The 26426-nt window shown below is 34.5% G+C and overlaps 1 protein-coding gene and 1 pseudogene across 1 annotated transcript in view; one reads left to right on the top strand and one right to left on the bottom strand.

Moving 5' to 3' along the window:
- BRWD1 (bromodomain and WD repeat domain containing 1) overlaps positions 1–26426 on the bottom strand; it is a 79991-nt gene that overhangs the window by 16701 nt on the left and 36864 nt on the right. Inside the window, exons 18-33 of the mRNA XM_023520521.1 lie at positions 24419–24513; positions 23371–23560; positions 21915–22040; positions 21698–21805; positions 19432–19556; positions 18742–18824; positions 15448–15559; positions 14756–14817; positions 13128–13283; positions 12807–12927; positions 11761–11886; positions 10236–10308; positions 9367–9408; positions 7766–7912; positions 7048–7200; positions 2175–2341 (exon numbers count right to left, since the gene is read on the bottom strand). Of these exons, the coding sequence (XP_023376289.1) occupies positions 2175–2341; positions 7048–7200; positions 7766–7912; positions 9367–9408; positions 10236–10308; positions 11761–11886; positions 12807–12927; positions 13128–13283; positions 14756–14817; positions 15448–15559; positions 18742–18824; positions 19432–19556; positions 21698–21805; positions 21915–22040; positions 23371–23560; positions 24419–24513 (1886 nt within the window). The remainder of the gene's footprint in view (positions 1–2174; positions 2342–7047; positions 7201–7765; positions 7913–9366; positions 9409–10235; positions 10309–11760; positions 11887–12806; positions 12928–13127; positions 13284–14755; positions 14818–15447; positions 15560–18741; positions 18825–19431; positions 19557–21697; positions 21806–21914; positions 22041–23370; positions 23561–24418; positions 24514–26426) is intronic.
- LOC111729576 lies at positions 24995–25113 on the top strand (annotated as a pseudogene).

Here is a 26426-nt window from a genome sequence, read left to right as displayed (position 1 = left end):
AGGAAAATTTGTCCATATACAGGAAAAAATGCAATCAATAGAAACTGTCCCTGAGAGGACCCAGATTGTTAAAATCAGAGACAAGCCTTGAAAATTCTCTAAGCAGACAAAATCTGTTAAGTCATACAAATAAGGCTTAATTTAGCTTATTACGCAAGACTAACCTGACCTGGGTCATTTCTTGCTTATGCTCCGGAAATCATAAGCAAAACTTGAACTGTTTCCCATGGCTGACTGACATAAGGTAACCACTGAAAATTCTAATTTCAGATGCGCAGTGTAAAATTCTCATTAGAATTAGAAAATTCTAATTCTAAAACCAATCACCGTGAAAAACAGCCACCACTTTCATACTACATAAGCTGCTTTGTAACAACATACCTCTAAGCCACGTTCCATGTTTTAGTCTGAGTGCTCTAGGTTTACAAGTGTCTTTAGCGGTTTACAATAAACTTTTACTAAGTACTACTTCGGTGATTCACTCGTTTTATTTATAAACTTTTGACAAGATATTTAAGTCAATTACAAATATGACTGAAGAACTAAACAAACTCATGTCTACAGAATTAAAGGAAATTATGATATCAGAGGATATCAGTAAAGGGACAGAATTATAAAAAACAACAAACCAAACAGAAATTCTGCAGTTTAAAAGTAAAACTGAAATAAATATTCACGAGATGGGCCCAAAGGCAGATGTGAGCTGGTACAAAAATCGGTATTTGAAAGTCGGTCAGTCAATAAAAATTATCCAGTCTGAGGAACAGAAAGGGAAAAAAATTTAATAATAACAGAGCATCAGAGATCTGTGAGAGCCCATTAATCATATCAGAATATGTATAATGGGTACTCCAGGAGAAGAAAAAGGCAGGGGAAAAAAAATACTAGAAGAATTAATTGCTGAAAACCACCCAAACTTGATGAAAAACATTACACATCCACAAAGCTAGACAAATCCAAGGAGGATAAACTCAAAGAAATCCACACCTACACGCATATTTAGTTGCCAGGTAAAGACAAAGAAAATTGTGAAAGCAGCAAGAGAAAAACAACTCTATATGTACAAGGGAGAGGAACTCAATAAAATTAATAGCTAACTTCTCATCAGAAACAATGGAGGCCAGAGGGCAGTGGAACGAAATATTCAAAATACTGAAAGAAAAACTCTGTTAACTAAGAATTCTAGATCCAGCAAAACCAGTCTTAAATACTGAATGTGAAATTAAGATATTCCCAGATAAACAAAGACTAACAGAATTGCTAGCACATCTGCCTTACAAAGTATACTAAAGGACTTCAGGCTGCAAAGAAATGACACTAGAGGGTAACTCAAAACCAGAAGAAGAAATAAAGACCACTGGAAAAGGTAATTATGTAGGCAAATATAAGTAACAGTATAAATGGTTTTCTTAACTAATTTAAAAGACTACTGCATAAAACATAACATTTAAAGCTATAATCTGTATGACAATAATAGCATAAGTAAGGGGGGTAGGGAACTAAACTACAACATAGTTATATCTATGGGGATTAAATAGTATTAATCCCAAGTAGAAAAGATTGAGATGTATAGTGTCATCCCAAGAACAACTATGAAGAAACCCACATTCAAAGTGTATATAGAAACAAACTAAACACTGAATAACTCAATTTTCACATTCCAACATTTTAAAATACCTGTAAGTTTAATATTAATATAAGCTACATAGTCAAAGAAGACAGAATATAAATTAATATTCAATTACTGATAATAAGAGAATAAATTCTGAATTTTATATTTCTTCTTTACAACTAATTCTCAGTAAAAATAATGGTACATATACCTAATGGACATTTTCTCATACCCAATCAAATGCTCAATGGCAGTACGTTGTAATCACTTTATTCTGCGCATTATAAAAGTTTCTTATGCAAAAAGTAATACTTTAATCCTTTATAAACTTTTTTAAATTGATGATTTTCATTAAATGCTTATAAATTTATGTAATTCCAAATCAACACAACAGCTCTAAACACACAGAATGCTTTCAAGCCAAACAAAAAAATAACTATTCTTTTCTGGATATACTGTACTCTAAAATGATTAAAGTTTTTTAACATAATAAAATCAAAGGTTTTATCACAACCTGAAAATTTTACAAAATTGCATACAAAGCCTGCAATAACCAATTTACCTGATACTTTTGTTAGCCTGGTTAACACGGTTACAATTTTGCCGTCTCTTAAACCTTTGGCTTCTTCGAAGTTTTTCATTGAATTTTTGACCAATTTTAAAATCAGAGGAGATTTTCTTCATTTTTTCTTCAAATAAGGCAGACAATCTCAAGGTCATACTATAAATCTGCAAGGATATGAAAACAAAACTATAACCACAAAATATCTTTTAAAATATTTTTCCAAAAAAGACTGCAATCACTGAAGTTACTTGCAACCTATTATATCACTGTTACAGATAATGGCTGTTACTTAACTTCCCGCACCTCTTTGCTTCAGTGACTTTTGCAAGAAACAGGAAACATCTTGGCTGCTCCCATTTTCACATCTACATGTACAGACCCCCAAAATGTCCCTTTTTCCTAAAGTTGGTTGGACTGCTACTTCAGCAGCGAAAGAGCAGTGTCGCCTTGGGGCAGGAAAACAAAGCACTTTTACAACAGTCTCAACTTGCAGTTTTACTGCCTTGATGCCTGTAGATCTAAATTTGAATTGCAGAGAAAAGGATACCTTGCATCATCCAGTAGAAGAAAATAGGCCCTAGAGCTTTCATACAAAAATTACGTTTTAACCATTTCGTAATTAAATAACATCAAATATTTAAAAGAACAGCACTGTGATGTTTGGTGCCACTATAAGTAACTTTTCATACAGCTATGTATTTACAAGTACTCTTTATTTGTCTGTAATCATTCTGAAAATAAGTGCAAAAGTCTAATATTCAAAAGCTAAACACCTATCACTCTGATGCATGCTAAAAGAGGGTGAAGAGACTAATACTAAAGAACCATAAAACAGAAGTACGAGATAAATGAATTTCCTATATGCTTCGCATATACATCTAAACAAACACACACACACACGCGCGCGCACGCACACACACACAATTAGTACCCTCTGGTATGATCCTTACTATCTTTAACATTTCCAATATTTTGTGTACATATCAAATTTATTCTTTTCCTTCAAACCTGGAGTCTACCATAAGTCACCAACTGTAACAAGTGATTTTTTTTCCTTAATCATATTAAGTTTGAAACTTGATTATCTTATTAGTTTCCATGTTTTTTCATTAGCTTTTATGTAAAATTCAATAATATACTTGAATTTAAAATAAACATTTAACAAAAATGGTTGCTAAAATTATCAGCTCAACATGTAAAAGGGCATGTATAAAAACTCAGTGACCATCACACACGATAAAGACTGAAAATCCTTCCCTGAGATCAGGAATAAGATAGCGATGCCTGCTTCCACTGCCACTGCTATTCAACACTGTACTTTAAATTCTAGCAGGAGCAACTAGAAAAGAAAAATAAAATCATCCCAAATGAAAAGGTAGAAGTAAAACTATTCATACATGGCATGATTCCATATATAGAAACACTCAAAGATTCCACAAAAAAGCTATCAGGGCTAATAAATGAAAAATTACAGGGTACAAGAACAACACACGAGAATCAGTTGTGTTTCTATACACCAACAATTAACAATCAGAAAAAGAAATGAAAACAACTGCATTTCAAGGAGCATCTAAAACAATAAACTATCTGGGAATAAATTTAATCAAGGAGGTGTAAGACTTGTCACTGAAAATTACAAAACCTTGCTGCAAGAAATTAGACCATTTTAAAGAAATAGAAAGACTTAACGTTGTCAAGACGTCAATATCACACAAGCACTCTACATATTCAACACAATTTCTATTAAAAATTCAAAGGACTTTTTCAGAAATGGCAAAAGCCATTCCCAAATTCACAATGAACTGCAAGGGAACCTGAATAGCCATTATCTTGAAAAAGAACAAAGTGGGAGGACTTATATTCCCTGATTTCAAAACTTACTACAAAGTTACAGTAAATAAAATATGTGGTACTGACAAACAGATGGACATATAGGCAAACACATACAGACCAACAGCGCAGAACTGAGTTCAAGATAAACCCATATGTCTATGGCCAACTGATTTTCAAAAAGGGTGCCAAATTCTTTCAATGGGGAAAGAACAGTCTCTTTAACAGATGGTGCTGGGACAAATGTATTTCAACATGCCAAAAGAATGAATTGGACCCTCTACCTTACACCACACATAAATATAACTAAATATGGATCAACAACTTAAATATAAGAGCTAGATCACAAAATTCTTAGAACACATAGAGTGAATCTTCATGATACTGAATTTGACAATGAATTCTTAGATGTGAAACCAAAAGCACAAGAAACCAAAGAAAAAAAATATTAATTGGACCTCATCAAAATGAAAAACTTCCACACATCAAAAGACATTATCAATAAGTCAGACAATGTACAGAATAAAATATTCGGAAAACATTTATCTGACAAGGGTTTAATATCCATAATATATTAACAAATTCCCACAATTCAACCACAAAAAGACAAAAAAATCCAAAATGGGCAAAGCACCTGAATATATTTCTCCCAAGAAAATATACAAGTGGCCAATAAGCAGATGAAAAGATACACAACATCATTAGTGTACTGACTGTATTTTCCTATTTGCTATATTCTTGATGCTCTGGCCTTTGGAGACTTGATCCTGGAGAAACTGCTCCTCCCATCACTAGCTAATTCCTAGACAGCAAAGGACTCTCTTACACGCACACCTTTGATATACGAAACAATCAATCCAGAGTTCATATCCCTATCTTTATAAAACTTTCACATACCAAGTCAATATTCCCCCATCCTAAATTACCCCAGGGCCAGGAACTAGGAACCAGACATCTAGAGAGTGTTCCTGGAGGCCAAAGCTCCCAGAATTATTCTTTTTGCCCTGCCTTGCCTTCTGCGAAAACCCCAATACTATATGCTCTGAGCCATGATCTCCCCTGCCTTCCCCTCTGCCTGCTGACCAATGCTGGTCCATTCCATGGTGTGTCATGCCTCCTTGTTTCTAGGGATCTGTGAGCATAACCTTCTTCCTTCGTGACAATCATTTGCATATGTGCATGTCTTACCATATCAGATTAAAATAAATCCCAGGTACAATTTATAATACATCAGAAGAGAAATGCAAGTCAAAACCACAATGAAGTAATGCTTCACACTACTAATTGATGGCCACAATTAAAAGAAAAAAGAAAAAAAGAATAAATGTTGGCCAGGATGTGGAGAAATTGGAATCCTCATACACTGCTGGTGGGAATGTAAAATGCTGCGGCCATCATAGAATACAGTTTGGTGGTTCCTGAAATATCTAAACATACCATTGCCCTATGAACAACAATCCCACTCTTATAAGTACACGCAAGCAAATTGAGAACAAGAACTCTTACAGATACTTGTATTCCAATATTCACTGCAGCATTAATCACAATAGCTAAAAAGTAAACACAACTCACATGTACATCGAGATAAATGGATAAATAAAAAGTCACATACCTAACCCATACAATGGAATACTATTTAGCCATGAAAAAAAATAAAGTTTTCATACATGTTGCAACACAGATGAACCTTTAAGACATTGCAATAAGTGAAATAAGCTAGACAGAAACGGACAAATATTGTATTATTCAACTTATATGAAATATCTAGAATAGGCAAATGCATAAAGAAGAAAGTAGATTAGAGGCTAACAAAGGCTGAGGGAGGGAAAGGGAGAATGTGGAGTGATTGCTTAATGATCACAGAGCTTGTTTGGAAGGACGGAAGTTTTGGAAATAGATAGCAGTGATGATTGAATAACATTGTGAATGTAATTAATGCCAGTGAATTGTACACTTAAAATAGTTAAAATGATACATTTAATGTTATATATATGTAACCAATTTTGAAATTTTGATAATGTAATATACTAAAAACCATTAAATTATACACTTTAAATGGTGAGTTGTATGGTATGAATCCTCGAAACATGTATTTTAAACAAAAGGGAAAAAAGACATGAATGAAATTTATCTTTTTTCTGGAAAGTCTCACAACTGCTGAATATTGTTGGTAACACAAGCTTGAAAAATGTTAGATTTGAATGTTAAACTGATCCAATAAGCAATTTGGATATTGAATGCAATGAAAGAGTTCTCAAATTGAGAGGAGAATTAATAATTTGGGAGGAGTCTGATAATAAGAGGAAAAAGTGAAATTAAGGTAAAGTGATTAATTCGCAGTGATAGTCACTGATGACAGAGAAATTGCTATAGCATCAAACAACTGCTTTATTTTAAAATCTTACTTCTCAAATTATTGCTGTTGTTTTTTTTTTTTTTTTTAAATTACCCAGCACATTCTACAAGGGGGTTTGTGATGCTGTGAAAATTGAGAGTAAATGTGCTTTTGTATATTTATTATGTTTCAACACGTTTTGAAAACTTATCCGACATATGACATTTTAACAAAAACTCAGTAATGTACTCCATATGTGTATTTTTAAATAATCACATAGCTCACGGGCTCCTTCTTTGGATCCCAAATATTAGTATGCCATTAGAGTCAGTCCCGCCCCTACCTTCTGAGTTTTCTTTTCTTATTCTTCCAGTCTCTATCAGTAAGTTTCCAACCCATTTTTCGAGATTCCCATATGTATAAAATTATAGATTTTCCTCAGTCTACTTATCAAATGTAAATGTCCCCTTTTCACTGATGCCCTCACTCCCACCGTTCCTCATTTGTTTATAAAATTTTAAGAAAGACAAACATTAACTGTTGTAAGGTAGCAACAGCAGATATCTGGGCAGTGGCAGAAGCTCTGTTCTTAATAGTCCCACTCTACTCACTTATCTTTAACGTTCCAACCTTTACCAGCGAGTGGAAAATTATCTATACAGATCATGCATGCTCATTTATTTACAGAAACTACTCTGAAATTACCTTTGATCTTTTGTTTGGTGTATATGCTTTTGCATTGCTAAATATCAATCGGATGTCTTTGCAGAATTCCAAAGGGCTATCATAATTTTCCGCTTCTAACGTTTCCCTTACTGTTCCAAAATCCATTGGAGTATCGATAATATCTCGGTAGTCCTAGGTTTGAAAAAACAATAATTAGTTCACAGGTTCAATTCCTGCTTTTTGAAATGTAAGTCATCAGATCTCTAAAATATTCAAAATGATAGAAGGAAAAAAAACTAATAAGATCTTAAGAATTATTAATTTTTTTTTAAAGAAGGCCCAGACAGAGCCAAGGTAAGAAATAAACCAAAAATGTTATACATGGTAGAAGTATATGGAATAGTTTTTATTTTCTTCTTTACAGCCTTCTGTAATTTCCAAGCATTCTAAGCATATCTGTGCTTTATAATCAGACTTTTTTTGAAAGGTCATTTTCCATTCCCCTATTACTGGAGTGAAGAAAGACACTTTTTACACTTTATAGTTTTCCTGGGGCTGAAACTACACAGATACTAGATAACCGTGCAGAATCCCACCATCGCAACATAATTCTTCTACAACTGACTCATTAGTAAGAGGAAAGCTAACACAAAGTCTAGACATCCTACTCTTTACAAGTTTAATTTAAATATCTCTAACCTGATCTCCTCTACACAAAATAAGACAAGCCCCAAATATTTCAACAATGGCAACTTACTGGATATTCAACCAAATCAACAGGTTGTCTAAATGGTTCAGAATCTTCACATTGAAAAATTAAGTTCACTAGTTCCTTACACTGTTTCTTCCAGTTGCTTTCAACATAGTTGGTTGCTTTGATGCTCCTTTTTTTCCAATCATGGACCTAAAAATACATTCAAAATATTAAAAGCTTTTTCAGTCTTGGAATAGTTATACTATGGTATGGTATTTGAGTTTCTACTTTGAAAAAATCCACCTTCCTGTAAAATTCAATAATGTCATGTCTGTTACTCCAGAAACATTTTTCATTCCACCACTTAACTCTCAATTTTAGAAAATATTTTCATAGAATTTGAAGTATCACATTGGATAATGTGGAAGGCAGAGTAACAGCTCAAAGATGTCTACATCCTAATCCCAAGAACCTGTGACTGTATCACTTAACACATGAAAAGGACTCTGCAGATGTGATTTGAGATGGGGAGACTGTCCTGGATGATCAGAGTGGGCCCCATGTAACCACAAGGGTCTTGATAAGAGGGAGGCAGAGGGTCAGAGGCAGAGCCTGGAAGATGGTTACACTGCTGGCCTGAAGATGGAAGAGAGGGCATGACCCTCTAGAAGCTGGAAAATACAAGGAAACAAAGGGACACATCCATGTTGACACCTTGATTTTAGCACAGTGAGACCCCATGTCAAACTTCGAACTCAGAACCGTAACCTAATATTCTTGTTGTTTAAGCCACTGGATTTATGATTTGCTTACAAATTCAAACAGATACTAAACACGAGAGACTTCTATGAAAATGACAATCAGAGGGCAATGATTCAAGTCTAACTTTTCAATGTTATTTGGGGCAAGCATATTATGAAAATTAATGTTATAAAAAGCTTAAATTTAAGCAGCATTTGGATGAAATTATAAATGTTAACATTTTGAGCACTTTCAAATTAATAATCTTTACTTTTACTTAATGTATTACATTAGAACTTTAAGAGTTTGCTTGTGACGAACAATTCTAACTACCCAATATCCAAAACTTATTCCTACACATAGCCCCCAAACTAATCCTCATTAAAAAAAAAAAAAAAAAAGTTCAGTAACCAAATGCTAGTAATTTCCCCCTAAAAAGGACTCATGTTCTTCCCTTCCTCTTTATTCCGAGCAAACACTGTCCTCGACCAGGTTCCCATCCTTCACTCCTAAATTCTTCAATGAACTCCTAACTCTCTTCCTTTATATCCTCTCACCGCTTAAAATTTATTTGTTTTGGCTGCACGATTGATTCTCTACTTTAAATGAAAACCTTGGTTTTCAATATCGCCATCATCTGCCCCCACCATAACAGCCAGACACGGCCACTTTTGCTCACTCCAACATTCAACCTCTACGCCAGGCAGGCCAGTGCCCTCATGGTAATATTCCCCACTTTCTGAATGTCTTCCTCTAACACCACCTCCTGAGAACACAGTTCAAATCCCAACTCTTCCACTAAACCTTACCTAACTAGTCACCTTCTGGTGCCTGCTCCCCTTTCTCTTACAAAATACTCCACATCTATATCAATGTAACTTTCAAAAGATAACACCTAACATCTTAGGTGGATTTTAACTTACTCTCCTTCTTCCAGAAGATGTTTTAGGAAGATCACTATCATCCTAGGAATAAAAATCAGAGAGCACCTTAAGTGTTAATATTCTCATTAGAAACATAATAATCTTAATTTTAAAAACATATCAAAGACATTAGGTCTTACAATAATTCCAAAATATAGCTATGAAAAAGTAGCGTTAAATTTGTTTTATCTCTATCCACAAACCCCAGAAACACAGTCTCCTGAAGTTCCTGATTTCGTACTCTACATGTTTTCTTATTCACCTAAATCACATATTATGTACTCCTTTTTACTCCAATATAAATTAGCATGAAATCAGTGAACTACAACGAAAGTGTGTAGAAATTAATACTATACTGTTTTTAAAGATGATCTTTCCTGCAACTCCACCTGACAGCCTGATTCCGTAGTGAAGTACAACACCACCCCGTCACTGACATTTGCCTTTACTTACACTCTGGGACCATCTTTAAGTGAAGAACTTTAGGGTACTCTGAGCATGTAAGTTATTAATTTTTAATTACAATTAAATCCAACTCTCAGATATTGGTTTTACCAAAAATATTTCCAAGGTACTTCTTTAATGCACTTTTCTCTAGCTAAAATTTAGAAAGAGAATCTATTCCACACCTAAGTTATTCATTTAGACATATCTTTTTTGATACTGATATCAATTATTGGCTAAAACGAATGACATCACTGACCATCTAGAAAATTACAAAAAATATTTTATCAAGTACCCTACTTTCATAGTTCACTAGACTACAACAAGAATTGATACGGGTAATCAACATTTCTACGTCACTCATTATTTTCAAATTACCACTTGAAAGTAACAAAAAATCATTATACGATTAACAAATTTCATACCAAATCCTCGGCATTTTGCTCATCATTTTCAGAAGTATTAGAGAGCTCTGAGATATTTGTACAGTCTTGATTCCTAAAAAACAATTTTTTATTTTTTTTAACAGTATGCAGATGTAGTTATTATTGTCAAAGATTCAAACTACAGGTTAGATATAAACAGTACCCAACTGTGCCTACCTAATTTCAAGCAATTGAATACCAGGTTTTTACTCTACCCTCTGTGGAAACAACCGACCACCTTAGAATACTGAAAGTAAGGGGTTAAGAATATACAGAAATAAGCTGGTAATCCAGAAATAACATATGTATGGCCTCAGCTGGATAAATACACGAATGAATTTTCCTAAGTAGCATCACTAGTAATATTCGTATAATGAGTACCAGGAAAAATGACAGATCTGAGATAAAAGAGAACAGAAGGAAAAAGAAGAAATTAAAGCGAATTATATCTTAACCTCACTATACACACAGAAGAAAGAATGTAAAGTAAGGACATCCAGGCGTAAGGGAGAGGAAAATGGATGTGTGATCTTCCTAAAGAAAAAGAGGTAACACGTCTGAGTCTTCCAGACACAGGACAGACTCAATTCAGGAAAGTGAGATAGACAGAAATCGGTTATTCCCCAGTTTGTAGCTAGATACTGAAAATGATGGCAGAGTTTATAAATTATCTTCTCTAATATATTCTTTCAGAAGAATTTTTATAGCTATGGCGAAAAGGCATATAAGAGGATATAGCAAAACTCATTCATTTTAAAGAATATAGACTAAGTCATTTGTCCAAAGTCACACAGAATGTTCACTAGAACAGATCAGACTAGACCTTGAATCTCAATTTCCAGGTCAGTTCACCATACTATTCCAAATTGATTTCCCAATACAAGAAAGTATGTGGAACATTCATACATGTACAGATACTCTCACAGGATACAATCCAAAGATTAAAACTCAATCTAAGCATGAGAAAACATCAGACAAACCCAATTAACTATACTCTACAAAGTAAATGTTTAACAATCATAAAAAATGATGAGGTCGTGAAAGAAAGAAAAGACTGAGGAACAGGTTAAAGAAAATTCACAAAACAGTGGACGTGATGGGAATTCTGGACTGGATCCTGACACATAAAAAGGACACTGATGTAAAATAAGTCCAAGAAAGTGCTACACTTTAGTCAATAGTATGGTACGAAGGACAATTTCTCAACATTTCAACAGGACACCACAGATATGTAAAACGTTAACGTAAAGGAAAACAGGGTAATGGAGATACATAGATATATATTTACCTATCTATCTATCTACACAGAAACTCTCTGTAGTTTAAAATTATTACAAATTTAAAATGTAAAAAAATTTGAATTGCTCATGTCTTTATCATCACCATAGGTACAGAAAGAAATGTCAATTAAAGCAATACAATAAAAATGTATAATTCAGAGAGCAAAAATTAAGAACTGGATGGCTGCAAGAGCACAATATACAAAGTCACCTTTCTTTAACATCTATAACATGAGGTCACTTACTTGATAAATTTTAAAAGTTGGTCAGTTATCTTCTTGGCTGATCTTGCAATTACACTCTCTGGCTCATTAAATGTTCTGGCATTATGTTCTATGTATCTGACTTCCCAAACTAATGCAGACAGTCTCCTTCAAAATAAAAAGTAGGCAATTTAGAGTTCAGCAAATAAAAAGACCGAAACCAAGTAAAAAATAAAGCATGTTAAGCCAGCATTAGGTATTAATTGAACCATAAGTACAAAGTAACAATGAATAACTTTCTTGCGCTATCAACTTGGTCACAGTCATAAGCATTATGTTGGAAGCTGAACTGCGGAAAATCTTAACGGATGACTTAATCACATCCAGAAAACCAACAGAGCAACCCTCCCTTTTCACAGTAACCGTGCACATTTTACACTGATACTCAATGAAGAAAATATGTTGAACACCGAACCCTAACAGAGTCAATCTCACTAAACTGGCAAAGTAGCTTCTGACCAAATATGTGTTTCCATGTTTGACTAGAGATCAATTATACCAACAATGTGAACTCGAAAACTCAGTTTTATAATGATAATTTTTCAGTTGGAATTATAAAAAATACCATCGCCTGCTAAAAAAAATCATTGAGAATAAGAAATTTTATAGTTATCAGTACTCTATAAGGTAGAAATTAAAAAGTAGATGACTCCAGGGAATTACTCTTTCAAAGGCCAAAGTCCCACTATTAACTAAGTTATATTTTATTTTTAAATGGAGCAGCTAAATAGGAATGTCAACATACAAATAAAAAACAAATATAGCTTCTAATTACTTAACAATTTGTAAGAAAAACAGATTACTAAAGATTGAAAAATGAAATCTGATCATTTTTCTTATCCAGGTTCTATCCACACCTGTACCCACAGGCACCTAACACAATGTCTCACAAGACCACAAAATTACAGTAAGACAAAACTGAAACAGAAAATGATGTTAGACAATGTCAACCAACACTACTTCTGTTTACTCCAGTTGGTACGGCCAAGTATCTTCTCAAACTATTTTTTAAGTAGGTTTCCACTAACCTGTAAAATCGATTAACAAGTCTCATTCGAATTGTGTAAAGATCAGTGGGATACGCTACCACGGTGCAATACTTTGGGTAAGTACACAGATCGACTGGACCTGCAAAAGCTGCTGCTATCTCTGTAAGGGCAGACAAAAGAATTTTATCAATAAATGCATCATCTCTGACATTTTCTACAAATTATTCATAAAATAGAAACACATTAACACTGCAGGCTTAACCAAACAGAAACTGTCATAATGAACACAAGCACAATTACGCTACTATTTTAAAATACTTGAAAGTTTGAACATGACATTTTTCATCCTAAAAAACTTACCAAGATTCAAAAGTTGATCTATACCACTAATAATTCGTTCACATTCTTCATCTCTCGATTTCTGACCCCATTCACCATCTTGTGGTTTGTAGAGCAATTTCTCTAGTTCATCTGAAGTGACAGAAATACTAGCTCCTAATTCTTCAGGTGGATCAACTATGAATTCCATTAAAAATGAAAAAACAAAAAACAAGTATATATTTAATATCAACTGCCAAAGGTCATTAATAAGACACTAATTACAAAGGAAAGAGTAGTTCCTCTATAGCAGAGAAACCTGGCAGATATCATTTCAATCAAATGATTATGATGCAGTAAGGACACATCCCTTCTGTGACACTCTCACCCAAAATGCAAACCCTGGATTTAATCATGAGAAAACACTAAACCAACCCAAGCTGAAGGAAACTACAAAATAATTGGCCAGTACTCTTTCAAAGTCATGGTCATGAAAGGTTAGTGAAAGACTCAGAGACTCCAGATTAAAAGAGGTTAAAAAGACAAGCAATGAAATCCAAGGTGTGAAAAGCTATTAGGACGCTGCCCAATGCGAACTGTTATAGCTCTGAATTGCGTCGGTGACAGCTTCCTGACTGTGACAGCTGCACTATGGTTCTCTAAGATGTTGACAGCTGAGAAAACCGGGTATTCATAAATTCCTTGTATTACTCCTGTAACATTCTGTAAATCTAAAATTATTTCAAAATGAAATATTTAAAAAGTGCAATAAAATTGATAATGAAAGAGTGTATACATTTTAACAAAGAATAAGAGGCACTGTAAATATTCAGAGAACTTTTTCCTTGAAAACTATAAATAAAAGGAGAAAAATGTCAACAGAAATAGAAGATAAATTTATCCATCTAATAATCTGATAGGTAAAACCATACTTTATTGTTATTTTAATATACATTTCCAAGAATGTTAATGCAACCAAGCCTCTCTTCACATGCCTCCAAATGTATTTTTCTGCCTGCTCATGTGTTTTGAAAATTCTTCTAAAGGCTTACTGGCCTCATTAACATATTAAGATTTCTTATTATATAAGTGCTTCCACTGATCTGTAATATCTTTACAAAGAGCAGTTGTAAACAGCAGGTAAAAGCACTGGCTGGTGTCAGATGGCTTGGATTAAAATTCAAACTTGTGTCCTTTCTAGATGTGTGTGTGACTTGAACCAAGTTACTCCGAGGCGGACTTTGGAGCAGAGACATTTCTCTCTTAAGGGAAAGGAACAGATAAGCCACAGTAAGACAGACAAGCTGAGGGAAAGCAGAGACAGACAGAAGTAGAGTTAGAACTTTTCTTTGAAGGAATAATAAGGATAAGAGAGTAAGGATGAGGAAAAGGAAACAGAGGCTACATGAAGTAGGTCAAAAAGAGTTTAAAGCCAGGCTCACGTGAGAAATGATAGTGGGCTAACATACAGCCAGCCTCTTGCTGAAAACTCAGGATAAGAATTAGCAAACCAGATACCATAATTCTGTTGACCTCTTTTCTTTTAGTAAAGCTGTCACCATAATAATTTGAAAACATTTCTCAAAGAATACAATCTGCTCTATGTGCTTTAGTTAAGATAAAAAGTTTAAAACATAAAGGTAAAATATTTTCATGCAACAATTACATACCATTATCAGGAATCGGTTCCATGTCCCATGGGCTAAGCTTTTCAATTTCAGTATTGTCCCACCTGTTAAAACCAAAAGAAAAGTCTGGTTAGTCTTTCATAAAGCCAACTTGTGGCTAATAACTAGGTATCCACTACAAGAGTAAACGAAAACATAGAAAATGTAAAAATTAATCTCATTGTATCAGCGATAGTTTAAATATAATAGTAAAAAATTTCTAGAAAGATACCTTATAAGAAATGTAAAAATGTGTAGCAGGTTCGAGAACAAAATCAGAGATCCTGTGTGGCCTGTACCAGGCTAAGTGAAAAAAAACTCAGATAGTGTGAAGGCCTTGAATGTGACACTTCAGAATGTGGACTTTACTCCACAGCCAAAGGAAAGGCAGCAAAGACTCTCCTGAACAAAGGAAATGATGTAATACGTGCTGGACAATGATCCAGCAACATCAGGTTGAGGAAATACTAGGAAGCTACTACAGAAATGGTCTGAGGAAAGCAAGCAGAAAGTGCACCAAGGCGGGTATTAGTAAACAGGAAACAGGGGCATGCATGGTAGAGAGGTGAGACTGACAGGACTTAATGACATTCAATCGTGGGGCTTTTTAACCTGAAACGTATTAGTTATTCATACAACGAGCAGCCAAAATGAACAAATGTTTGTAGATGATTCATTTTCATCTGCATACAGACCTAACGATGTAACACTGGAAATGACTATCAGGGTACTGGGGCTGATAGGGCTCTTGACTTAGCACCGTTCCAAACCACCAAGCATCGTCGATGATAGACCGGAACCTGTCACCTAGAAGAGAGATGACCCAATATGCAACACTAACATTTTTAATTTATAAAGTACCATATGATACAGATAAAACAGAAATCAAAGTATATTTTTGTTAAAATTAGCCACTGTTCCCCAATTCTCTGCAATCTTCAGTGATAAAACAGATGTAAAAAAGATATAATTTCACACTCAGCGACTCACTGAAGGCATGTAACCATACAGCATAATTGGCTAAAACAGCCCTGTTGTTTAGTGGGTCCAAACTCCTACTCCAAAATAAGTTGTTATATTTTGCAACATGAAACAAAGAACAAAGTTTAACAAAAGTCGATCTTTTACAACAATGTATACTATCAGTATTTGTTTAATATGTATATTAAATATGTTTATGAAATATAACATTTTCTGAAGAATAAAACCAATTATAAAAGTATGATTAGAATTTAATCCACAATTATTCTAAAGCTGTTCCTATGTAAGTATCTTCACATAAAACAGTGTTCTAATTCTTAAGAACTCATAATAAAAATCAGGTCTAAATCTACCACCAACACTTATATATTCATTATTTAAAAGAATTAAACATCCACATATCCCAGTGTCTCAGCAGAACATAAAAGCAGGCAAGGAGATCTTAGAAAGGCACCTTTACAGCCTAACTGCGGAACAAATACTTCAACTGACACTCAGGGGTTTTAGATTACACACATTTCTAAACCTGTGCTACAACTAGAACACTTCTAAAGAAATAAATTATATTTGGTCTTGGTTTTAAATATGTTACAAAAGAAACGCCGACAACTATAACAACTCTCTCTCTTCCTGCCCATCCATCCAACCATTTCAAAACAAAATCAGTAAGAAAAAAAGTCAATTATTCAGCATTAACAATTCTTTGGCAGATTAATATTTCTATTTTAAGGAAAGTTTTATGGAAACAATATCGATCAAAATTAAATCTACAAAAATAAAGAGAATATTTACATAATAAAATACCCAAAAAGAGCCTTGACTAAAGAGAATATGCTTACAGTGAATTCTGGAAAGAAAAGCAATAGCACGGCTAACGGAGTTAACTGTTTTACGGTTAAGATACTTTCAAATTCACGTAAACATGACTTTTATGTATATTTTACATCAAAATCACTAAAAATCCATAAGGCCCTCATCCCTCTACCCATCTCTCTACCATTAATAAAATTCTTTTAAAAATATTTCATTAACATAGATATTCCAAAACTAAACTAACTTTAGGAAAAAAAATCTTATTTTTCTAACTTTAAATGAAAGGCCTATATTAAAAATTTGATAGAACACCATAGTTTCTGTCCAATTCTGTAATGGAATATTCTAATTTAGCATAAATATCATTTAAAATATTTATTACAATGGGTATTATTATAACAAATCCAGTGGCTTCATTTTGAGATGTCTAATATAAATATATATGGCTATGAAAGAGCCCATTTTTGATGTCAAAAATTAACTTCATAATATTTTTCTTCCCTATTTATCTAATACTAGAAGATACATTCAGTTAAGACAAAAACATTTCTTCAGTGTAAGACACTTTAAAAAGAGCCATAAAAATTAGTTTTCTTGTGGTAAAATTGGCTTTTCTAGTCTATTAAGAATTTTCAAATTAACCTATTTTGGCTATTCAAGAGTATGATAAAACTGCTTAGTGAAGTTCTTAATATGGTAAAAATAGAAACAAGCAATTTCTTCTAACAGAACAGCTCAAACTTCAGGAGAATAGGTAAGACTTCATAGGGGAGTAAAAACGAATTAATTAGTATAGAAGATCTGGTACAACAATTTCTCAACCACACACACACACACACACACACTAAATTATAAGGGGCGACTAGGAATTTGTCTCTAAGTTTAACTGCAGAGAATTAAGTTAAAAATTTTTTTGAACAGACATGTTGGCAGAACAAAATAAGAGCTTCTGACCTACATGTCATGGGAGTTGAAAAAAACTTAACAGATGACAAACTTTCAAGTTCTTTGGGACTTAACTGTATGACTTGTTAACACCCACATATGTCAGCTGTCTCGTGTTTGGGGATGGAGGGCACCAGATGTTTTTCTTCAAGAAAAATTTCCTTTACCTCTAAGTCCCAAAATAGTCTTGATTATTTGTTCAGACATGACTGTTAAAACAGTCTACGAGAACAGCAACTACAACGATCTTTGTTTCAAACAGGGATCGCTCAGGAAGTTTATCTAAACTGTACCTGCCTGTAATGTCTGCCAAAAAAAAAAAAAAAAAGGGCAACAAAAACTAGGAAAACTAATAACGTCTTAACACCATTTATGAATGTATACACCAGACGACACAGCCTGGGTAAAACTTAATATTTCTGGTAAAAGACCAAAACCTGTAACAGCAGACTGAGTCATACTAAGCAACTAAAGTCAAACTCAACATATGAGCTCCCCAGATGACGTTACGTAGTGCAAAGGAATGCTACATGTACACTTGTGAAACAGACACTACAGCTGCCATCTACATGGCCTGGCCTAATTAGTCATCAATTATGTCCTGGAGAGGTTAATGACCTACACAAATCTAAGCAAATGAGCCCACCAGTCCTCCTTAAATGGTCACCATGAAAACCACGTTCAAGTCAGTGCCCACATCGAGGTGACTTTATTTTTCTGTCCACCAACACCCATGGTTATAAAGCGTGTTACAAGAATTTCTTGATTTTTTAATGGAATGGTTTCAAGTCAGACTATTTAAGTCTGGGTTGATGTGATGCCAAACATAAAATATTCTGGTATACTAGAACATTATCTGCTGAAAATCTGCATTATTTTTCAACTTCCTGATTGTTTTACATAGGATAATTTTGTGAATTAACCTGTGTCACTTTAAAGATAATTAGAGATAATGCAGAATGGGAAAGTCTGAAAGGAAATAAAAGGTCTACTACTCTAGACTATAATCAATGAGTAAGATATAATTCCTTCCAAATGTCACACACCGTTAAGAAAAGAAGAAATGTTGGCTAAAAAGTCTAGGAAGTATTAAGTACCAAACTCTAAGCAAAATACACTTATCAGTCGATCATATTTCTTTCCAGAATGTACACGTTTGCATCCACCATAAGAAGCAGTACCACATCAAAAATTAATATAAGGGTAGATTAATTTCTAAGGGTATATAAAACTCCAAAGGACAGACTTACAAGACTGCCAATTCCTTTGTCTTGCTTCATCGTAAAATTGACGCAATACAAGAAAGTCAATAACATCTGGCATATCATGATATCTAAACACAAATAAAGGATTATTAAATTCCTCATGTAGCAGGTTATAATTGAGAGCAACAGTGTCCAAAAGAAATATCCTGGGAGCTGTATATGTAATTTTTAATTTTTGACTGGCCTTATTTAAAAAAACCAGTGAAATTAATTTTAAGCTATTTTATTTAACCCAATGTATCCTAAATATTGTTTCACCACGCAATCGATATGAAATAATATTTTACATTCTTTTTCTTCATACCAAGTTTTCAAAATTCAGTGTGTATACTTACATCACATGCAATTCTAATCAGCCACAATTCCAGCATAGGTTTAGCAAATAATTTAACATTTTCTCAAAAACAAAAGCAGGAGCAATTTCCCCTACAGGCTAGAATACTCCACACATTTAAGCAGCATGAAAAAAATGTACAAAACATGCCAATGCCTAACTTTTGCTGGAGCACCCTATTTTTACTTCCAGTGGGTTCCCATCTACCAGAACCTCAAGCCACACCTTAGGCTGTCCACAGCGCTCTACTGTCTACCCTGCAGCTAAGCGGGAGGGAACGCTCATCAGCAAGAGGGAGAATATAAAGTTAAATGATTCCAGAAAGGAGCAGCACCATGTACCTGATAGAGAAAGATTTGTCCATAAGCTTGCCAGTTGCAGGATCTATAAATGCTAGTTTGAGGCAACAGAGTGTAGGGGGCCCAACCTCATACCGTATTCCAACTATTTTGACCAATTCTTGATCCTGTAACAGATTTTTTAAAAAGAATAAATGGTTAAAATGGTTAAAATAAAGCAATTTCTCATGATTCTAATGCTCCACATACTTCTTCCTGAAGACACATTTTCATTTGTATAATGTTGTATCATGCAAATGATAATGTGTAAGCTTTTCGCTTATTAAATATTCTTCAAAAACTTGACATGGAACTTCCACCGAATACATTTCATTAAATATCTGCTGAGGATCTACTATGTGCCATGACCTATTCCAGGCAATAGGGGCAGGACAGTGAACAGGAGAGATGCAAGCCCCTACCAAGATGGAATACTCATCAATGGATGTGCCATCATCAGCCTTCCCCCAAATGTGTTTCCTTAATGCTAGGAATGCAAGAGCTCATTCGTTCATTCATTCCCTGCACAAATACGTGGTTGTTATAATGCGTTAAAGCGCTAAGTATAGATTATTCTCATTGATTCGCAGCAGTTAAGTTCCACAGAGCCACCTAGAACCCCGAATTAACAATGAATCAGTGACTACTTCACCACTGTTCCTAGAGGAAATACAGGGTTAGGGTCCTACAGGTCTCGAGTCATAACACTGCAGTCACCCAATGTATAATCGCCTGCTATGTGTCCGTCTGTTGAAAGACACCTCCTTAAATATGTCACCGATTCACCAACACTGAACTCAAAGCCAACAGCATGGTAACTCATGCCTATATAAAACTTATCTAACACATATTTCTCAACAAGGGACATCACTGCTTTCCTGTGCTTAGGATAACAAGACAGCACTGCAGCACTATACTTGGGGGCGATTTTAAACCGCAAGTCACAAACAAAAAGCACAAAACTGTGAAAAAAAATTAATGTGGAATTGAACAGACTACAAAAAAGACACTTAATCACAACGTGAGAGCTCAAACAAGACGGTAGCGCATTGTTCGGTCTTGGCTGGGAACATGCTCGCCAAGCGAATCAAATTTTTTGCCATTCTGTGTTTATCTGCAAATGACCAGAAACCACCCTGAGTACTGGCCTGGGGGTGACAAATAACATGCAGCAGGCAGACAAATTCGCAAACATGGAATCAACGAATAATGAGGATCGGCTTTACTTAAGTACACGGCAGTAAGTGAAACACATAAATCTGAATGTATCTACAGCCAAATTCATAGAAGTACAGCCACTAAGTTGAATATCCATGTTAAGAACAGCTATCTTCGTTAACATATTTTTTCCTCTTCTGATAGTTGCTGAAAGTACCAAAAACATATAAAAGTATATGGTTTGACTATGTATGTCTTTGAATTTTTGTTGTCATTTCATATCCCATTTTCCTCCTAGTAATACACTGTGAAAATTTAACATTCATTCATTTAGCAAATGTTTTTAAAGTCCCAATTCCATGGCAGACTCTATACAGCAATCAAATGTGTGACTGTATCATGATTTGATTCATTCAGTATTGTGAGACATTTAAATTTTTCCCAATTTTTTTATTTTTAAACACAATGATAGAGAATTGCCTTGCTCATTAATTTGCATGCATTTCTGGTTGTTTCTGAAATTACCAGAAGTAAAATCACTAATTTAAAAGGTCTAAATATTTTTCAGTTTCAGTTCCAATTGCCAAGATACTCTCTAGAAAATCTGGACAGTTTTTTGCACTCTTATCAACAATTTGAATGTTAACAAACCAAAACCTTTGCTATTTGCTCAAACTTTTGGCATTTCTTTTCTTTAAATATAAAAATAAATAGAATTTATAAAATGAGTTAAGTAAAGGGAGCTAAAGTTTTTCTATATTATGCGTGAGGTTGAACCATTTTTTCCAATTTGTATTTCTTCTTTTGAAAACTCGTACTTCTAAAAATCTGTCCTGGGTAAGCACATTTTAAGATAAATGATAAATGTTGCAAACTTGCCTTCCTAAGAAACTTTAACGCTCTTAGAATTTTATATGCCAATCAGCAATATGCAAAGACGGCTCATTGATAAACATAAGTCTTCCTACTGGATCTTGGCAGACAATAGTAAAAATGTTTTTAAATAGGAAATTAATGGAAAGATATGCCTCCGGGTTTTTCTTTAAATGGATTTATAAGTAATTTAATTATATATATATGTGCTAAATGTTTAATTATATCATCATCTTACCCTAAGATCCATTTTTCTCCATGGCTCCTTATTAGGATTCAGTTCATAAATATTATTTCTTCTGACAGCCTCAATATAAGCTTCATGACCTTGCCGAAAATATATTACCTACAAAAGATAAGTATGCATTTAGAAATTTTAAAAAATAAAAACTTAAGAGTGATATTAATTTTGTTTTATGATCCGTATTCATGTTTCTAAATTGTATTACTCTCACCTCATCACCCATTTGAGGAACAAAAGGAGACTTGCGAAGTGTGGTGTCAGTTATCCAAACTGGAGGATGAAATTCATATAAATGTTCCATATCTGCAAGCTCTGATGGAGTCATCCTCCTCAAATTCTGCCCAGGGGAAGAGAGTAAAGTTCAGCGGGACAGAAAGGAGCAGTATGCACTCTGACTGAAAACAAAAGAAGCTTCACCATGTGGAATGACTATTGGCATGTCACCTAATAATTAGTTCCTAAACAGCATTCATATTTGGTTCCCTAATGTGCACAGGAACAAACCACTTGTTTGCAAGTAAATCTACCTGACATTTTCCTAGTGTGTCCTGAATTTCTAATAGAGTCCTCATAACACTTCACATCCTGTAGCAGGGGGCTAATTTCCAACCTAAATCCTCTTCAACACACCTGCTCTGCCATTCTTAATTTCAGCACAGAATAATCATCACGGAGAATTCTCCTCCTGATAATGAGGTTTTTAAGACTGGTGATTTAAAATAAGACCACAAATTCTTTGATAGGTGTCCTCTCCAAAGTCTCCTGCACTTGAGGATGTGCTCGACTTGCTTCTAACAAGTAGAATAAAGCGAAAGTGACAATGCGTGACTTCTAAGACTAGATCATAAAAGGCATCAGGACTTACTCCCTGCTTACACTTTTGGATTACTTGCTCTGGCGGAAAAGTCAGCTACCATGTCATGAAGACACTCAAGAAGCCCTATGGAGAAGCTCATGAGATGAGGAACTGAGGCCACCAGCCAGCTGCCACATGAATAAGCTTCAAAGATCATCCAGCCCCCGCCACCATGATTACTGCAACCTCATGAGCAAAATCATCTGGCAAATCAGCTCCCAAACTCCTGACCATCGAAACGTGAAATGATACGTGTTTGCTGTTTTAAGCAGCTAAATTTCAGGGTGATAAGTTACACAGCAATAGATAACTAATACGAAGACACAGCATCTTTAAAGAATGACAGCTATCTGCACAATAGGAGCACACGCGCTGTACATATAAGGAATAGGGATGTTACAATTAGGAGAAAAACAGAACGTATCAAATGAAAATGGGAAACGACGATAACAGACAAAACGAAAAGAAAGTGCCTTAAAATGCCTCGAAGTCGACCTCTGGTGTTGATATTAACAGGAGAAAAGATTTACAGTGGGATTCTGAGCAAAACAGAGCTCTCTCTTTAAGTTTCAGATTCACAAAGACTTGAGTCCCAAGTCTAGCTCAAAGCAGATTAGAAAGAGAAGTTTTAATAATAAAGTATCTTTTCCAAAAATAAGTTCGCATTTTACATTTGACTCCCGATGACATAACAATGTCAACATAAAAATAAAGCATCCAATTTCCCAAAGATTTCCAATTTCTGAATACAGACATTAATGCCTCTATAAAACTGTAGATAGACGTTATTTTAAAGATATACATTTCTTACCTCTTTTTTAGGCTTATTTTCTTTCTTTCTCTTTCGTCTCCTTTTTGGAGGAGATAAATTCTCAGTAGACATTTCATCCTCTGAACTACTGCAAAATCGGGTAATTCGTCGACGAGATGACGTTCGTAAAGGAGGCTGCAAATTGATGCCTGCATCGGCTGTCCAATCAGAGTATCTCGATGAAGAATCACTAAAAAAGGAAAATATTTAAAATTTTAAGCCCTTAATCATAAAATTAATCATATAACCTTAAGATGAGAGAGAAGTAGAGATGAGGAAAGAATGATCTCAGGAAGATTCAATTTGAACAATCTGCCTTCTCTACCAACAAATACCAAAATGACCAAAGATCATGAGCAAGAAAGAGAGAAACCATTGCGGACATTGGAAATTAGAAAACAATGGAAGCCTGAGGAATTTTTTTTAAGTATAACATAGATGAGACTGCACAAAAGACAACATCTAGAGCCAACTAAAGGTTCCCCTTTTCAAAAATGAAGTGTCATTATAAAAACAGAGGTCATGCAGAACAATAAGTAGTATCCCCACCACATTGGAAAAGGCTCAGGAATAGACTAGAAGACTTTACTGGAATGACAAACCATCAGTGAATACACTAAGACCAAGAAACGCATAGCCACACCAAACAGACCAAGTTGACATTTGCCAAGATGAAGAATGGATGTTAACATCTTGGTGCCATGAAATGTGGATATCAAAACATAACTAGTAATGAATATAACGATGGTTTTACCACACGTACTTTGGATATTGCTGTTTATGAATGCAGCCCAAGACTAAATTGATATTTTGAGTACACGTATTTTATACTGCTGGCTCTAATGTTTACAGTTAAATAAAAATATCCAAAGTATTTTCCTTAGAAATCGCTGTTAATCCATTTTTCTTCTCCTTTTAAATGTATTAAAAACTCAATGTTAATTGTTCCATAGCTGCAAGATCTTGCATCTTGAATGCCATGAAGTACAGTTCCATCCAAAGCAAATACTAAAATGCTTAAAAGATCGGAACAATTAAAAACAGATACCTTGAACTTTCACTATCACTTTCACTCCTTCTATCACTTTTCCATTCTTCTTCTTCAGAAGAACAAGAACCTTCACTCTGATCGCAGGACGTCTCCTGATTTGTGAGAGAGGAAAAATAAAATTTTAGCTATGAGGATAAATAACAGAAGTCAAGAAAAACAACAGTTATCTCAGAAGTATGATAATCGGGTAATAAAATTAGATAAACTTCTTAAAAAAAGTCTTACAACCTCCTTTTTCTTATCGAAGCACAAGGCAACAGAGAATATTTGTGAGATGTAACACTACTCCCATTAACAAAAGAAATGACACAACGGGCCATTCAACGGGCCACTCCCCGAGTGACGTTAATAAAAAGTCAATGTAAATGGTCTGTGTTTTGGACTCTAGCCACTGTTAACAGGTGTGTAGTGGTAGCTCATCATCATTTTACTTTCAATTCCCTGACATGATATGATGGCAAGCATGTTTTCACGTTTACTTGTTATCTGAGTATTCTTTGACAAGCTGTCTGTTAGCTCTTTTCCAATTTTTTAATTGAGTTGTTTTCTTACTAAGTTTTTAAGAATTCAGGGGTCTACGGGCATGCCACCCTGAACAAGCCCGATCCCGTCTGATCTCAGAAGCTAAGCAGGGTTGGGCCTGGTTAGTCCTTGGATGGGAGAACACCAAGGAAGACCAAGTGCTGTAGGCATAAAAAATAAAAAAATAAGGGGTCAACCAAGGGTTGCTTCGCCTTAAAAAAAAAAAAAGAAGAAGAATGCGTGGTATATTCTGAATACGAGCCCTTTCTCAGGTTTGTTTTACAGATGTGTTCTCCCAGTCTGTGGCTTGTCTTTTCATTCTCGTAACAGTCTCTTTCCCAGAGCAGTAGATTTTAAATTTCAATGAAGACCAAGTGCTGTAGGCATAAAAAATAAAAAAATAAGGGGTCAACCAAGGGTTGCTTCGCCTTAAAAAAAAAAAAAAAGAAGAATGCGTGGTATATTCTGAATACGAGCCCTTTCTCAGGTTTGTTTTACAGATATGTTCTCCCAGTCTGTGGCTTGTCTTTTCATTCTCGTAACAGTCTCTTTCCCAGAGCAGTAGATTTTAAATTTCAATGAAGTCCAACTTGTCGAGTTTTTCTTTAACGGATCGTGCTTTTGGTATTGTACCTAAAAAGTCATCATCATGTCCAAGGTCACTTAGATTTCATTATATGTTATCTTCTAGAAATTTTATAGTTTTGTGTTTTACATTAAGTTTATGATCTGTTTTTAGTTAATTTTTTTTTTTAAAGTCTGTGCTTGGATTTTTTTTTTTTTGCATATGGATATCCGGTTGTTCCAAAACCATTTGTTGAAAGGCTATGCTTTGTCCACTGAGTTGTCCTTGCTCCTTTGTCAAAAATTAATTGACTAGATTTGTATGGGCCTATTTCTGAGTTCCCTATTCTGTTCCATTGGTCTATTTGTCTATTCTTTCACCAGTATCAGTGTTTTAAAGACTGTAGATTTATAGTAAATCTTAATGTCAGGTAGTGTCAGTCCTTCAGCTTTGTTGTTCTTCAGTATTCGGGTAGCTACTCTGGGTCTTTTTCCTCTCCGTATAAACTCTAGAATCACTGTCAATATCCACAAAATTACCTTGCTAGTATTCTGACTGGGATTGTGTTGAACCTGTAAATGAAGTTAGGAAGAAATGACTTCTTTATTGTAGTATAATTAACATATAATATTATATTAGTTTCAAGTGTACGATATGATTTGAGATTTGTATATGTTTAAAATAATCGTCAAGTTTAGTTAAGATCTGTCACTACACACAGATACAGAACTTTTTTTCTTGTGATAAGAACTTTTTAGATTACTCTCACAACAACTTTCAAACATGCAATACAGTATTATTAACTATAGTCACCATGCTCTTCATTACATCCCTGTGACTTATTTCATAAATAACTGGAAGTTTATACCTTTTGACTCCCTTCACCAAATCTCCAAGAACTGACATCTTAAGATATGG

The sequence above is a fragment of the Pteropus vampyrus genome, unplaced genomic scaffold, assembly GCF_000151845.1.
Source record: "Pteropus vampyrus isolate Shadow unplaced genomic scaffold, Pvam_2.0 Scaffold270, whole genome shotgun sequence".
NCBI lineage: Eukaryota > Metazoa > Chordata > Mammalia > Chiroptera > Pteropodidae > Pteropus > Pteropus vampyrus.
The sequence above is the reverse complement of the archived record's forward strand: the minus strand, read 5'-3'. Positions and strand labels throughout refer to the sequence as shown.